We start from the raw sequence: 14670 nt of genomic DNA, 5'->3' as shown, positions 1-14670 counted from the left end.
ATGCTGACTAGTGAGTAGGTTGTTGTACCCTTTTTGCTTTTACTTCCGAAGCGTCTTTACGCTTATACTACCTAAAACTTTTGATCTATATATATATCAGTACCTTTTTCCTTTCCAGCACTGTCATTTACTTTATTGCACCTGTTTTACTTTACCTTATTTATGGTACCAGTTATACCCTGTGATACCGTGTACCCTATTTTCCATGACTGTTTATATTCTGTAAAGAAGCATGCAATTCACTTAGTTACAACTGTTTTCAAAAAGCGATATTTCCGTTTTACAAAACTTTTTCTTATGCAAAAGATTGATTCAAAAGCTAAATAAGTTGATTAATTCTTTACAGAAAAATGCCTCCTAGAAGAAATACCCGCACCAACACCTAGAATGAAGAAACCAACAACAATAACAACCAAGATGATACAAATCCAAATGTGAACCCAGGACCCATGAACCCAGCAATAGCCCAGATTCTTCAAATCTTCGCCCAACAAACAGTTCACCTGGCACAACAACAACAAAGGCAGACTAATCCCCAGGTAACTTTTAAAACTTTTCAGGCAGTAAACCCACCAGAATTCAAGGGTTCCTTAGAGCCAATTGAAGCAAATGTTTGTTTAAAGGAAATAGAGAAGGCATTTGCCTTAGTGAAAGTAAAGGAAGAACAGAAGGTTGAGTTTGCAAGTTACTATCTGAAGAATGAGGCCACATATTGGTGGGAGATGGTGAAGACATTGGAAGGTACAGATGTTATTACTTGGGAAAGGTTTAAGGAATTGTTTTTAGAAAAGTATTTTCCTCAGTTTGTTCAGGATCAAATGGAGCTGAAGATTTTAGAATTAAAGCAAGGGAACATGTCGGTAACAGATTATGAAGGTAAGTTTGAGGAATTGTCAAGGTATGTACCGTCGTATGTGGATACTGACAGGAAGAAAGCTAAAAGATTTTAGCAAGGTTTGAAACCATGGATTAGAGGGAAGGTAGCCATTTTTAAATTGGATACCTATGCAGGAGTAGTACAGAAGGCTATGATCGCAGAGACAGAGAGTGAGATGTTCCAGAAGGAAAAGGAAAGCAAGAAAAGGAAAGTTGAGGGAAGTGAGGGTCAGTCACAACCAGGGAAGTTTCCAAATTTTAAGAAGGGCAAGTTTCAGCCAGGGAGAAATTTTAATTTCAGGAGACAGAATGCAGGAGACGGAGGCCAGAGCAACCGTCCAGTTAATACAAATTAGCCAAATCAGTTGAGACTAACTTTTCCAGATTGTCAAGTATGTGGGAAGAAGCATGGAGGAGTTTGTAATAAGTTGAATGTGGTATGTTTCAAATGCAACCAAAAAGGGCACTATTCGAGGGAGTGCCAAAATCAGCCAGCAAGAGAGCCAGCAAATAAGGATCAGCCTATCCGGAATCCAGCAGTAAAGGTTCCAGCCATTGGATTTACGTGTTTTAAATGTGGGAAGCCAGGACATATGGCCAGGGATTGCAAGACACCATCCCCAGTCAGTAATGCATTGAGGATTATGGGATCTACCCCAACAGTGAATGAGACTCCAAGGGCTAGAGTTTTTGATATGTCTGTGAAGGATGCTATCCAGGATACGGATGTCGTGGCAGGTACGCTTAATGTGAATTCTTTATGTGCCAAAGTGTTAATAGATTCGGGAGCAACCCGATCGTTTATTTCACAAGATTTTGTTAGTAAGTTAAATTATCCAGTTGAGTGTTTAAATGAAATAATGACCGTGGAATTAGCAAATCAAGAACTTGTATATGTTAATCAAGTTTGTGGGAATTGTGAGATTGAGATTTATGGTAGTAAGTTTTGTGTAGATTTGATACCATTTAAGTTAGGAGAATTTGACGTTATATTAGGGATGGATTGGTTATCTAAGCATGATGCCCAGATAGATTGTTGAAATAAGAAAGTAATGGTGAAAACGCCAGACGAAAGGATAGTAACGTTCAAAGGTCAGAAACAAGTAAAGAAGTTCTTAACGATGATTCAAGCCAAGAAGTTATTACGGAAAGGATGCGAGCATTTCATAGCATATGTGATCGACAGAAGTCAAGAGCCAGCAAAATTTGAAGATATTCCAGTTGTGAATGAATTTCCAGACGTATTTCCCGATGAATTACCAGGACTTCCTCCAGATAGAGAAATTGAATTTGCGATCGACTTAGTACCGGGAACAGAACCAGTATCCAAGACCCCGTACAGAATGGGGCCTGTTGAGATGAAGGAGCTAGCGAAGCAATTGCAGGAATTGTTAGAGAAAGGAGTAATCAGACCTAGTATATCCCCGTGGGGAGCCCCGGTATTATTTGTCAAGAAGAAAGATGGAAGCATGAGACTGTGCATCGACTATAGAGAACTCAATAAGCTTACAATCAAGAATAAGTATCCGTTACCCAGAATTGACAATTTGTTTGATCAGTTGAAGGGAGCCAAGTACTTCTCCAAAATTGATTAAAGATCGAGATATCATCAACTAAAGATCAAGCCAGAAGATATACCAAAGACAGCTTTCAGAACAAGGTATGGACATTACGAGTTTTTTGTGATGTCTTTTGAATTGACCAATGCCCCGACAGCGTTTATGGACCTGATGAACAGAATTTTCTAGGAGTATTTGGATAAGTTTGTTATTATGTTTATAGACGATATTTTAATCTATTTAAAGACGGAAGAGGATCATGTGGAACATGTGAGAACGACTTTGGAGATTTTAAGAAAAAAGAAATTATACGCTAAATTCTCGAAGTGTGAGTTTTGGCTATAGGAAGTTCAGTTCTTAGGACACATAGTCAGTAACGAAGGGATCAAAGTGGACCCGGCAAAGATCGAGGCAATTACGAATTGGGAGAGACCGAGAACACCCACTGAGGTAAGAAGTTTCTTGAGATTGGCGGGATATTATCGACGATTCGTTCAGAATTTCTCAAGGATTGCAACACCATTGACAAAGCTTACACGAAAGAATGAAAAGTTTATATGGAACGACAAGTGCGAAGAAAGTTTTCAGGAGTTGAAGCGGAGATTAATCACGACACCTGTTTTATCACTTCCAGACGATCAAGGGAATTTTCGTAATTTATAGCGATGCTTCTCACAAAGGACTAGGATGTGTTTTAATGCAGCACGAAAATGTGATTGCGTATGCGTCAAGGCAATTGAAACCACGCGAACAAAAGTATCCTACTCATGATTTGGAGCTAGCAGCCATAGTTTTCGCTTTGAAAATTTGGAGACATTATTTGTATGGAGAAAAGTGCGAGATTTTCACGGATCACAAAAGCTTAAAGTACATATTCACACAGAAGGAACTTAATATGAGGCAAAGGAGATGGTTAGAGTTGATCAAAGACTATGATTGCTCGATTAATTATCATCCCGGTAAAGCGAACGTGGTAGTAGACGCATTGAGTCGGAAGGAAAGGTTGAATGTGTTATCAGTACCTGAAGATATATATAAGGAATTTCAGAAATTGGAATTGGAGATTAGGGTTTGCAAGCCCGAGGAAGCGAAAGTATACAGTATGACTTTCCAACCGAAATTATTTGAGAAAATAAAGAAATGTCAGGAAGATGTAATGGATCAAGATTTAAATCGTTTGGTAGGTGAAGAATTATGCACACAAAAGGATGACCAAGGTATTCTGAGGTTTTCATCTAGAATTTGGATTCCACCGGTGACGGAGTTGAAGAATGAAATTCTACAGGAGGCACATAATTCAAGGTATTCCATCCATCCAGGAAGTACCAAGATGTATAGAGATTTAAAGAAGAACTATTGGTAGCACCCACTGAGGTAAGAAGTTTCTTGGGATTGGTGGGATATTATCGACGATTCGTTCAGAATTTCTCAAGGATTGCAACACCATTGACAAAGCTTACACGAAAGAATGAAAAGTTTATATGGAACGACAAGTGCGAAGAAAGTTTTCAGGAGTTGAAGCAGAGATTAATCACGGCACCTGTTTTATCACTTCCAGACGATCAAGGGAATTTCGTAATTTATAGTGACGCTTCTCACAAAGGACTAGGATGTGTTTTAATGCAACACGAAAAGGTGATTGCGTATGCGTCAAGGCAATTGAAACCACACAAACAAAAGTATCCTACTCATGATTTGGAGCTAGCAGCCATAGTTTTCGCTTTGAAAATTTGGAGACATTATTTTTATGGAGAAAAGTACGAGATTTTAACGGATCACAAAAGCTTAAAGTACATATTCACACAGAAGGAACTTAATATGAGGCAAAGGAAATGGTTAGAGTTGATCAAAGACTATGATTGCTCGATTAATTATCATCCCGGTAAAGCGAACGTGGTAGCAGACGTATTGAGTCGGAAGGAAAGGTTGAATATGTTATCAGTACCTGAAGATATATATAAGGAATTTCAGAAATTGGAATTGGAGATTAGAGTTTGCAAGCCCGAGGAAGCGAAAGTATACAGTATGACTTTCCAACCAGAATTATTTGAGAAAATAAAGAAATGTCAGGAAGATGTAATAGATCAAGATTTAAATCGTTTGGTTGGTGAAGAATTATGCACACAAAAGGATGACCAAGGTATTCTGAGGTTTTCATCTAGAATTTGGATTCCACCGGTGACGGAGTTGAAGAATGAAATTCTACATGAGGCACATAATTCAAGGTATTCCATCCATCCAGGAAGTACCAAGATGTATAGAGATTTAAAGAAGAACTATTGGTGGCCAGACATGAAGAGGGAAATTGCGGAATGGGTTAGCAAATGTTATACCTGTCAGAGAGTTAAAGCAGAGCATCAGAGACCAAGCGGATTGCTACAGCCATTGGAGATTCCAGAGTGGAAGTGGGAACATATTACCATGGATTTCATAGTTGGATTACCAAGGACAAGGGCTAATCATGATGCCATTTGGGTTATAGTGGATAGACTTACCAAGTCAACTCATTTTCTGCCTATAAATGAAATATTTTCGCTCGACAAGTTAATCCATATGTACCTGAAGGAAATTGTAGTTCGTCATGGAGTTCCTGTGTCTATTGTATCTGATCGAGATCCAAGGTTTAATTCAAGATTTTGGAAGAGTTTTCAAGAATGTTTGGGAACAAGACTGAATATGAGTACGGCCTATCACCCCCAGTCGGACGGCCAAAGTGAAAGAACGATCCAAACAATCGAGGACATGTTGCGTGTTTGTGCTATTGATTTTAAAGGAAGTTGGGATGAACATTTACCTCTGGTAGAGTTTGCTTATAACAACAGTTATTATCATGCCAGTATTGGGATGCCACCCTATGAAGCCCTTTATGGACGCAAATGTAGATCTCCAGTATATTAAGATGAAGTAGGAGAATGCAAGATACTTGGACCTGAACTGGTACAGCAGACAAAGGAAATTGTTGAAATTATCCAGAAGAGATTGATAGCCGCACAAGATCGTCAGAGGAAATATGCAGATCAGTCAAGGAAAGACATGGAATTTGAAGAAGGAAGCTTGGTATTACTGAAAGTATCACCATGGAAAGGACTAACGAGGTTTGGGAAGAAAGGGAAGCTAAGCCCAAGATATGTCGGACCTTTTGAGATCCTAAAGCGCGTTGGCAAAGTAGCTTACGAATTGGCGTTACCACCGCACATGGAGTACATTCACAATGTTTTTCATATATCAATGCTCAAGAAATATAATCCAGACTCCAGGCATGTAATAGAATATGAGCCAATAGAGCTTCAGGCAGATTTATCATATGTAGAGAGTCCGATAGAGATTCTAGAGGAGAGAGAGAAAGTATTGAGAAATAAAGTGGTAAAGTTAGTAAGAGTATTGTGGAGAAACCCAAAGGTTGAAGAGTCAACCTGGGAGTTAAAAAATGATATGAGAGAAAACTACCCTCATTTGTTTTCTTAGGAGATTCTGAGGACATAATCCTTTTAAGGGGGGAAGGATGTAATATCCGGGATATATCGTGTGATTATTTTGCTATTAAATAATTATTATGTGTGTTCAGTATCTATTCTGTGAGTTAATTGTTAAATGTTATCTGTACATGGATATTCAAAAATAATATTAATTGAGTATTTTAATTTTTATATGTCCAAAATAAAACATAGATAATTGTCATATCTTCCTAATTATTTTTATGTTGATTTATGGATTTATAAGGATCATATGAAATTTATAAAATCTTTTTCCGAGTATTTAAAATCTATTTTATAAAAAGGGGAACCAATCGACGTCATCCGTTGTTACGTTTTTGGAACCCGAAACTCTTCCGAGAACTCCTTCCTAACCTAATTGTAATATTCCGAGCATATTCCATGTTTCGATTTTTTCGATCCGGCGTACGGTTTAATCTGCGCGGGTCCCGGCGCAACATTTTCGATACAATATTCATTTCGGTAAATCAATAAAACCCGTATTTTCGATAAACGGGAGCTTTTTATTAAACTATCACAATTATCACTTCGTAATACGTGTAACCAGGCGCTGAGACCAAGACCGCAGTACAAATTGTACTGATTTGGATAATTATCCCGCAAACCGATACCGTTTGGATCTGTTTTTATAAATAAACGTACCGTTTTATATCCGGAATGATCCAACGGGATACTAATTTTCCGTAAATATAAATAGCCTTTTACCGTATTTTATTTCGTATCAAAATCATTTGCAGACAGATAATTATATAATTTTACAGAGAAAAATCATATATTCATAAACCCTTCTGAGAATCAAACCACAAATTCAAGGTGTTAGTAAAATCCGTTTGGAAAGTTGGAGTAACCAGATTGAAGGTCTCAAGGAGTACTATCAGATTCCAGAACCTGTTTTACTGCAGAATCAAAGGTTGATTTTATATAAATTTATTTATTTTCAAATTATTTTGATTAAAAATAGGAATTTTCGTTCGGATGATTGTTTGTATGATTTGATGCTTGCATGTTGTAGAGCTTGTTTTCCTGATGATTTTCATATGTCATACGTCTGATTTGGAGTTCAATAACATGCTCAAAAGTGGGTTTAATTTTCGAATTTCAAAATTAGGGTTTATAACCCGTATGAATGTTCTTAATTGAAATTTGGGGGTTTCTTATTCTGGAATAGATTGATGTTGTGGTATAGTGGATTGTATTTTCTGTGACATTTGCAATCTAATCGTATAAGTTTCATGAATCACCGAGGTCTGTAGAGAAGGGAGTTGTCTTTTGAAATTTTCCGAAGTTCGCCGGAAACTGGCAAACTTCACGGCCAAATTCCGGCCAACTCAGGGATGATTAGAATGATTTGTTGGTATGGTTGAGTTCCTGGTGAAATATAGATGTGATCTGGAGGTGTTGGTGGGGTGAGGACGCCGTGAACGTGTTCTCCGGCCACCCCTGTATTTTCTGGCGACGGGGCTGGAAAATTATAGTTTAGTACCTATAGTTTTGAAAACGATGCAGTTTGGTCCCTGAAGTTTTCAGACTTTGCAAATTTAGGATTCCTGTTTTAAAAATGTTTAAAATCATATTTCCTATTTGTTTTTTTATTATAAAAATTCGTTTTTAATTTCTGAAAAATCTAAAAATTAGTATTTTAATTCCGAAAATTATTTTTAATTTAGAAATAAATCTGAATTAATTAGTTAATTAATTTCAGTTAATTTTTAATTGATTAATTGGTCAATTAATTTGAAAATTAATTGATTAATTGATTTAGTTAATTATTAATTGATTTTAATTAATTATTTAATTAGATTTAATTACTTAAAAATGATTTAAAAATTCCGAAAAATAGTTTCGAGCTTTAAAATATTATTCTAAATTATTTCCAAGGCTCGATAATTATTATAAAATTGTTTCGAAGCCAGAATTGGCCAACCGAACCCTGTTTATTAACCCGAAATTGATCCGATGACCCGTTTTAATTCCGAAAAATGTTTTAAAAATCATTTTAAATACCAGAAAGCCTATTTATGACTCAAGACTTCTTTATAAATGATATGTCATTAATTATATAATGTATTATGTGTGATACGTGACTTGTTGATTGACTATCGGTCTATATATTCAGTGTTTATTTGATTATTGTGTAACTTTCCATCCGTTAATCGGATTTGGGTGAAACGAAGGGTAGATAGAAGTATGTATTGAATAGAATCGTATGAGTTGATTATTCATAGATGCTTATGATATGTGAGGAGAAGAGGCAAGACGTAGAAAAGGGAAACAGATAGTTGAGAAGTAAGACGGTTGAGATTGGAAGCGAGTGCATGATAGTAAGCTAATACCAGGCAAGTGTTCTGAACTTTCTCGAGGTATTGTCGTGATTGATATTCCTGTTTTATATTGCAAGTGCTTTGAAGCACTGTACCCTAAACCTTGATTCCAGTTATTGATCTTGAGCCGTAACCTGATTCTTTCTAGACCATTGATTGTTGTATACCCAAACACGAACCTCAAGTATACGATACTACTCTACAAATACATACAAACTAAATATTAAACACTGAACCAGATTGCTTACACATTCAAATCTTTGTATTTTATGCTTTGAAAGACCAAATCCTTGAAACCCTGAAACATTGATTCATTGTTATCAAATTCTTTCATTACCTAGCACCCAAACTTTAAAAAATAATCTGTTGATCCTTATGCAGATTAAAACCATTTCATTATGGAACATCAAATGTTGTTAATGATTCTGGTTATTGCTTATTATTGTTTATTCTGTTATTATGTTAGAATTGGATTGTTTTTATAAAATTGTGGACCGGATTCGTGGTCAGACCATATAATGGTCAAGTTAGGCCAATGTGTGCCTTGGATCCAGTAGTTAGAGCAGTGTTGTGTGCTTTGCTCGGGGTTAGTGCGTGACTGATCAGCAGCCTAACCTTGGTTTTTAATATGAAAATATAATATCCAATTCTAAATCATAATCCATTGTTCACTTGATATCATAACCATGTTCACCTGATGATCATTATTCTCAGTTTTGTCATTGTGACTTGCTGAGCTAGTTAGCTCATTTGTGCGATATTGTTTCTGTTCTTTTCCAGTTAAGAATGAACCAGTTGGTACCGCGGATCCCCAGTCCAGCGCGAGAGCTAGGGATTCCAGTTGATTGAGCGGAGCTAGTAGGCTTCTTTTGGGATAATTTAAGTCTGTAAAAGTTTGTAATAATGTTTAATACTCAGTTTTGGGTTTGGAATAGTTGGGAGTTGAACGGTATGTAATATAAGTAGATGTGTGGCTTGTGTGCATACTTTAACCTGTTGTGATCCGTGGTAGTTGGTAAGTTGGGTCACTGCATATTATGATTATCTTTATTATTGTTATAAGCAGGTTATAAATAAGGTGTGTGTGTGGGCCCCAAACTTCTGACCCGGATTTGGAGGGCGCCACAATTATACCTGTAATATGTGATGGCGCGCCCTCACTAGGATGAGGGAGGCGCGCCCTGTTGATTAAATGAAGATGCTGAAGAATTCATTACATAGTTGACTCTTTTTACTCCGGGGAAGGTTTAGGGCACGCCTTAAGTTCAAGAAGGGCTAGAGAAGAGTTTTGACAAGGTAACTTGGATGGGTCCTTTGGATGATTCAAGGAAGATAGAGATCTTTATTACTAACCTATTTGATGCAGATACTCTATTGAAGAACTCCTTCCTGTAGTGCATCTACAGGAAGGCGGTGTCTGTCGTCAGAGACCTCTAGGGGTATGCCTAGACGGAAGGCCTCCTCTTGTAGTCAATGAGTGTCCTCATTGGGGATGTGGGGTAAATTCTGGTGTGTGCTTTGGGAGCTCTGTCTCTTTAGTCAAAGGGTGTCGTCATTGGGAGACTTCGGAGTATCCTGCACTTTACACCCAAAATCTTGGGATCACTTGTCCTGTAATCTGGTAGGGGCTCCTTATCAGGGGACAATGATGCGTCCAACATTTGGGGTGAACCACGGCTATACCTGTTTCCTCGGTCCAGAGAAATAGCTTGTAGTGGAGGGTTATCCTTGGCCAGGGAGATGCTTTATCTGTGAAGTCTCGAAGCCATGGACGAGCCTTGGGACTTTGTGGTTGGGCCTCATCGGCGGACGTTCCTAAAGCTAGTAGAAGACGGTTTCCAGTAGTTATCCTATTGGGCCTCAGGACAAGAAATCTAAGCCCGTTAGGTTTCTTGTTCCCCAAGAACTACGTTAGCTTAATTCCCTATAAATAGGGATACGTAGGAAAATTATAAGGGATAAGAAGCGAGAGCGCAAAGGAGCCACCACTAACCCTAAGCAATCTCAGCCACCGATAATCATCACCACCAAGCACTGTTCATAAAATTTGACGAACACTGTTCATAAAATCGTACTATTCACGTTTTCCGACGAAGAACCACCATCACAGATCTTGTTTCCAGCTGCGAACCTCAAACTTTGTTGCTACCAAATTCCTCCATCAACAAATTGGCTGCTAAAAGGAGGGGCTAATTAAGATCTGCATCTAGAAGGAAAGATCTCTCAATACGGTGATGGAAGTTTTTATGATGGAAGCTCTGAAGAAGAATCTGATCATGGCTATGACCACCATGAACCCTACATTCCACCCATGACTGATCGCCCCACTCTAGAAGTTGGGGGTCAGCCGCCTGTGCTTATCAGCAACGTTGACTTGTTGGAACAGCTGTATCACATGGGAGATGCTCTGAACGGTTTTGACTCAAGGCTGAGCACCGTGGAGCGACGCAAGACTAGAAGGGGCCTTCGCCATAACCGTGCTGCTCACGCACCTGGGAAGGCACCCATTATTGATAGAGATGCCTTGGCCGGTCGTGGTCGAACTGAAGGTGGACGTGTGTTAATAACCCTACGACGTCTGAACTATTCCAACGATGTATCCCCAATCGTCGAGCTTGTGGAAGAGGATGTTGATGGTCGAGAAATACTGCGGGTAGATAACCGGGGGGAAACTCACCCGCACCGGTCCGGGAGTAGTCTTAAGGAATGTTGGCAAGCTGAGTCCATCCCGGACAATGAGCAGCGAGGCTTCACAGCTTTAAAGGATCACTTGGGGATCCGCTTAGAAGATGATGATCTAAGGATGTTGTTGCTAGAATGGCGAAAAGAGGTTGATCGCGGAAATGTGACGCCCCATGGTACGACGCGTGTGCCCTTGAATTCCCGTGAGAATCAGGAGCGGCACCGTGATCATGATAGAGCTCCTCCCCGCGGATCGTTGGACCAGTATGGTCGAGGATACGAAAGTGACCATTAGAAGAGACCCCAATGGAGGGTAAGAGGCGGAGGTCGAGGTAGATACTTAGATGGATATCGCCGCGACAACTATCATGGCCGCAGGGATACCCGCTAGTATAACCGAGCAGAAAGTGATAATTACGCCGAATATGATAATCACATGGATGTGGTAAATTATGATCACGGGATGGCTCGGGGCCGCGACCGAGGTCAAGGAGAAAATCTTGGGGGAGATGAAGGCCAAAACCCAGAAGTGATTGTGATCCCTGAAGACGCCTAGAACACCAACCAATAATAAGCTCCTCCACGTGGAAATCAGGAACAAGTACCTCCGCCTCTGCCCCAAGGTCCACAACCTCACATGCAAACTATCCCAGGTGTGGGAACCTTCAATGTGGATGATCTGAGAAGGCTGCTTAACCACGCGGAAGGCAGAGTAATGGCCACGGCCGAAATTTCTTCTCCATTCTCCGTGGCAGTAAGAGAGACGCAGTTACCGGCCGCAACACTACTAGAGATCTCCGTTTCCATGGAAGCTCAGATCTTGTGGAATTCTTGGGCCGTTTCAATATAGAGATGGACGTGTATCAAGCCTCCGTGAGGTATGCTCCCTCTGTTACAACTCTTGCCAACATTAGGCAAAGGAAAAATGAAAGCTTAACATCCTGCTTTAAAAGATTCAACGCTGAGTCCACCAGCGTAAGAGGGGATTCAGACGAAGCTTTGGAAAGCTTTTTGATAGCAGGGCTAAGGGTCGGCTCGGATTTCTGGAAGCATTTATAGGGAAAAGACTCGGCCACTCTGGCGGATGTCTTTGCTTCGGCAGAATCATTTAAAACCATAGAGCAGTCTCTGGCAGAAGTGCAACCAACTTCACAAGCAAGTCAGAGAAGCAAAGCAAGGAAGATGGACATATCTCCAAGCCTGAGATATAGAAGGAGTAGTAGAATCCCAAATCGGGTAAATGCCATGACCACAAGGAGGGAATGGAGCCCTCACTCGAGCTATGACCACAGGGCAAGCAGATATACACCTTTGGCCGCGTCTATTGAACATATCTTTGAGGTACAGAAGAATAGAGGGTTGTTTAGAAAGCCTGAGGCTCTATCATCATGGCAAAGCAAAGATAAAAAGATATATTGCGAATACCATGAGTCATCTGGATACAACACACATGAGTGTCGGCAACTAAAGGACGAGATCGAAGCTCTTATCAAGGAAGGATATCTTGGCGAATGGGTAGTTAAGAAAGTAAGGATGCATAAGGATGGCGTCGACAGGGCAAAGGAAGGGGGAGGTCGAGCCCTACGGGGGTCGAACAACGAAGCTCTGGAAGAAAATAAGTTCGTTAGGGATGGAAGCATCCGAGCAATCTACGGAGGAGATCCTGGGATGGAATCTAGTAACAGAACCTTGGCAAGGTACGCAAGGGAAGCCCGGTTCAGACCTCTAATCGATATTCATAGGGTGGAAACTCAGCCACCCAAAGTATTTAAGGGCGAGTCCATGGACATCACCTTCAGTGAAGCAGACGCCCGGTGGGTGCATCACCCCCATAATGATGCACTAGTCATTTTCATCCAGATCAGGACCAAGAATATTCATAGAGCTTTCGTAGTCAATGAAATCTCGACAAACATTATTTACTACAACACCTTTAAGAAGATGGGGCTCCCGGATCGGGACATGTCGGGAGAAGACTCTTGGGTCTATGGTTTCTCTGGCGCAGGAGTTAGAGTGATGGGATCAATCCGATTGCCGTGTACCTTGGGGGAAAGTCCGTTGTCTGCCACAAAGATGCTCGAGTTCAAGTTCTAAATCAAGAGTCATCCCACAACGTGCTGCTAGGATGACCTTTTCTCAGGGAAATGAGGGTCATCACTTTGATCCACCACCTTACCATCAAGTTTCCAACCCCAAATGGTGTGGGCAGTATAAAGGGCTCTCAATATGACTCTCGGGAATGCTACAGGCAAGCTATGCGGGGCTTTAGGAGAAAGGATGCCCACAGCGAAGATGCATCAGATGATGAGCGAGAGAAGAACATCAAACAGCCGATCGAGGAAATTCGAGTCCATTACTATGTAAAGCAAGAAAACGAGCATCCCACTGAATTACCTCCAACGATGTTGTTTTTAGAAGACACAATCAGGATTGAAATGTTGGAGGAAGAAGAGCCCCCAAATGACATAGTCCAAGCAAACTTCAACGGGGAACAACTCGAAGGAAGATTTGATGTTTTATAGAATCTTAGGAAAGATGTGCATAAGGTAGATGCCCCTCTCCATGAGGGCGCGCCCTTATCCTCGGAAAATTCGAAGGAAGTTGAGGCCTCTGTGACACAGGGCGCGCCTTCTAAAGAAGTTGATGCTCCTCTCCAAGAGGATGCGCCTTCTCTGCAAAATGATGAGGATCGTAATCAGCTCGACTTAGATCCATGAATACCAATGCGAATAGAAAAGATGGGGCCAGCGGAAGACACAATTGAAATCCTAGTTGATGAAAGAGATCCAAGTAAAGTTCTGAGAATTGGGTCTCAGTTGGCACCAAGATTAAGAGAAGGGCTTTCAATATTTTTTTGGCAAACCTTGATATATTTGCGTGGAACCATTCTGATATGGTGGGAATTAACCCGAAAGTTATGTGCCATTGTTTGAATATTGACCTCAAGCATAAGGGGATCAGACAAAAGCAGATGGCCGTGAGTAGAGAAAGGGAAGTAGCCTTGGCAGAAGAGGTGGATAGACTCTTGGATGTCGGACTAATCAGGGAATCTTTTGTACCCGAATTGACTTGCAAATCCGGTGTTAGTGAAAAAACCTAACGGCAAGTGGAGAATGTGTGCGGATTTCACCGATCTAAATAAAGCCTATCCAAAGGATATCTTCCCTTTGCCACGAATCGACCAGTTGGTCAATGCCACGGCAGGGCATGCCCTGTTGAGTTTCATGGATGCATACTCTGGGTATAACCAAATCCCCATGTACGAGCCCGACCAAGAGCACACCTCTTTTATTACTGATGGAGGGCTCTATTGTTATATTGGGATGCTGTTTGGTCTTATCAATGCTGGGGCCATTTATCAAAGATTAGTAAACAAAATGTTTAAGTGGCAGATCGGGAAGACGATGGAGGTGTACGTGGATGATATGCTTGTAAAATCTAAGAGAGAGGAAGATCACATAACAGACTTGGCTGAGATGTTCCATATTTTGAGAAAGTATAGGATGAAGCTAACCTCAAAAGAGTGTGTTTGGCGTGAAATCGGGAAAATTCTTGGGATTCATGGTTAACCACTAAGGGATTGAGGCGAACCCGGAAAAAATCAAAGCTCTGTTGGATATGAAATCTCCCGCCAACGTTAAGCAAGTGCAAAGCCTGACGGGAAGGATTGCGGCTTTGACTCGATTTGTCTCAAAGTCGTCGGATAGATGCAAGGAATTCTTTAAGGCAATTAAAGGG

General features: G+C 40.4%; 1 protein-coding gene across 1 annotated transcript; it reads left to right on the top strand.

Moving 5' to 3' along the window:
- Positions 1-12177: 12177 nt before the first annotated feature.
- Positions 12178-13026, top strand: LOC141660935 (uncharacterized). Its single transcript, XM_074467914.1, has one exon. The coding sequence runs from the start codon at positions 12178-12180 to the stop codon at positions 13024-13026; it is 849 nt and encodes a 282-aa protein (XP_074324015.1).
- Positions 13027-14670: the final 1644 nt, after the last annotated feature.

The sequence above is a fragment of the Apium graveolens genome, chromosome 5, assembly GCF_009905375.1.
Source record: "Apium graveolens cultivar Ventura chromosome 5, ASM990537v1, whole genome shotgun sequence".
Lineage (NCBI taxonomy): Eukaryota > Viridiplantae > Streptophyta > Magnoliopsida > Apiales > Apiaceae > Apium > Apium graveolens.
The sequence above is the reverse complement of the archived record's forward strand: the minus strand, read 5'-3'. Positions and strand labels throughout refer to the sequence as shown.

Coding starts and splice junctions, on each gene's coding strand:
- LOC141660935 (XM_074467914.1), top strand. CDS start 12,178: ATGACCACAAGGAGGGAATGGAGCCCTCACTCGAGCTATGACCACAGG.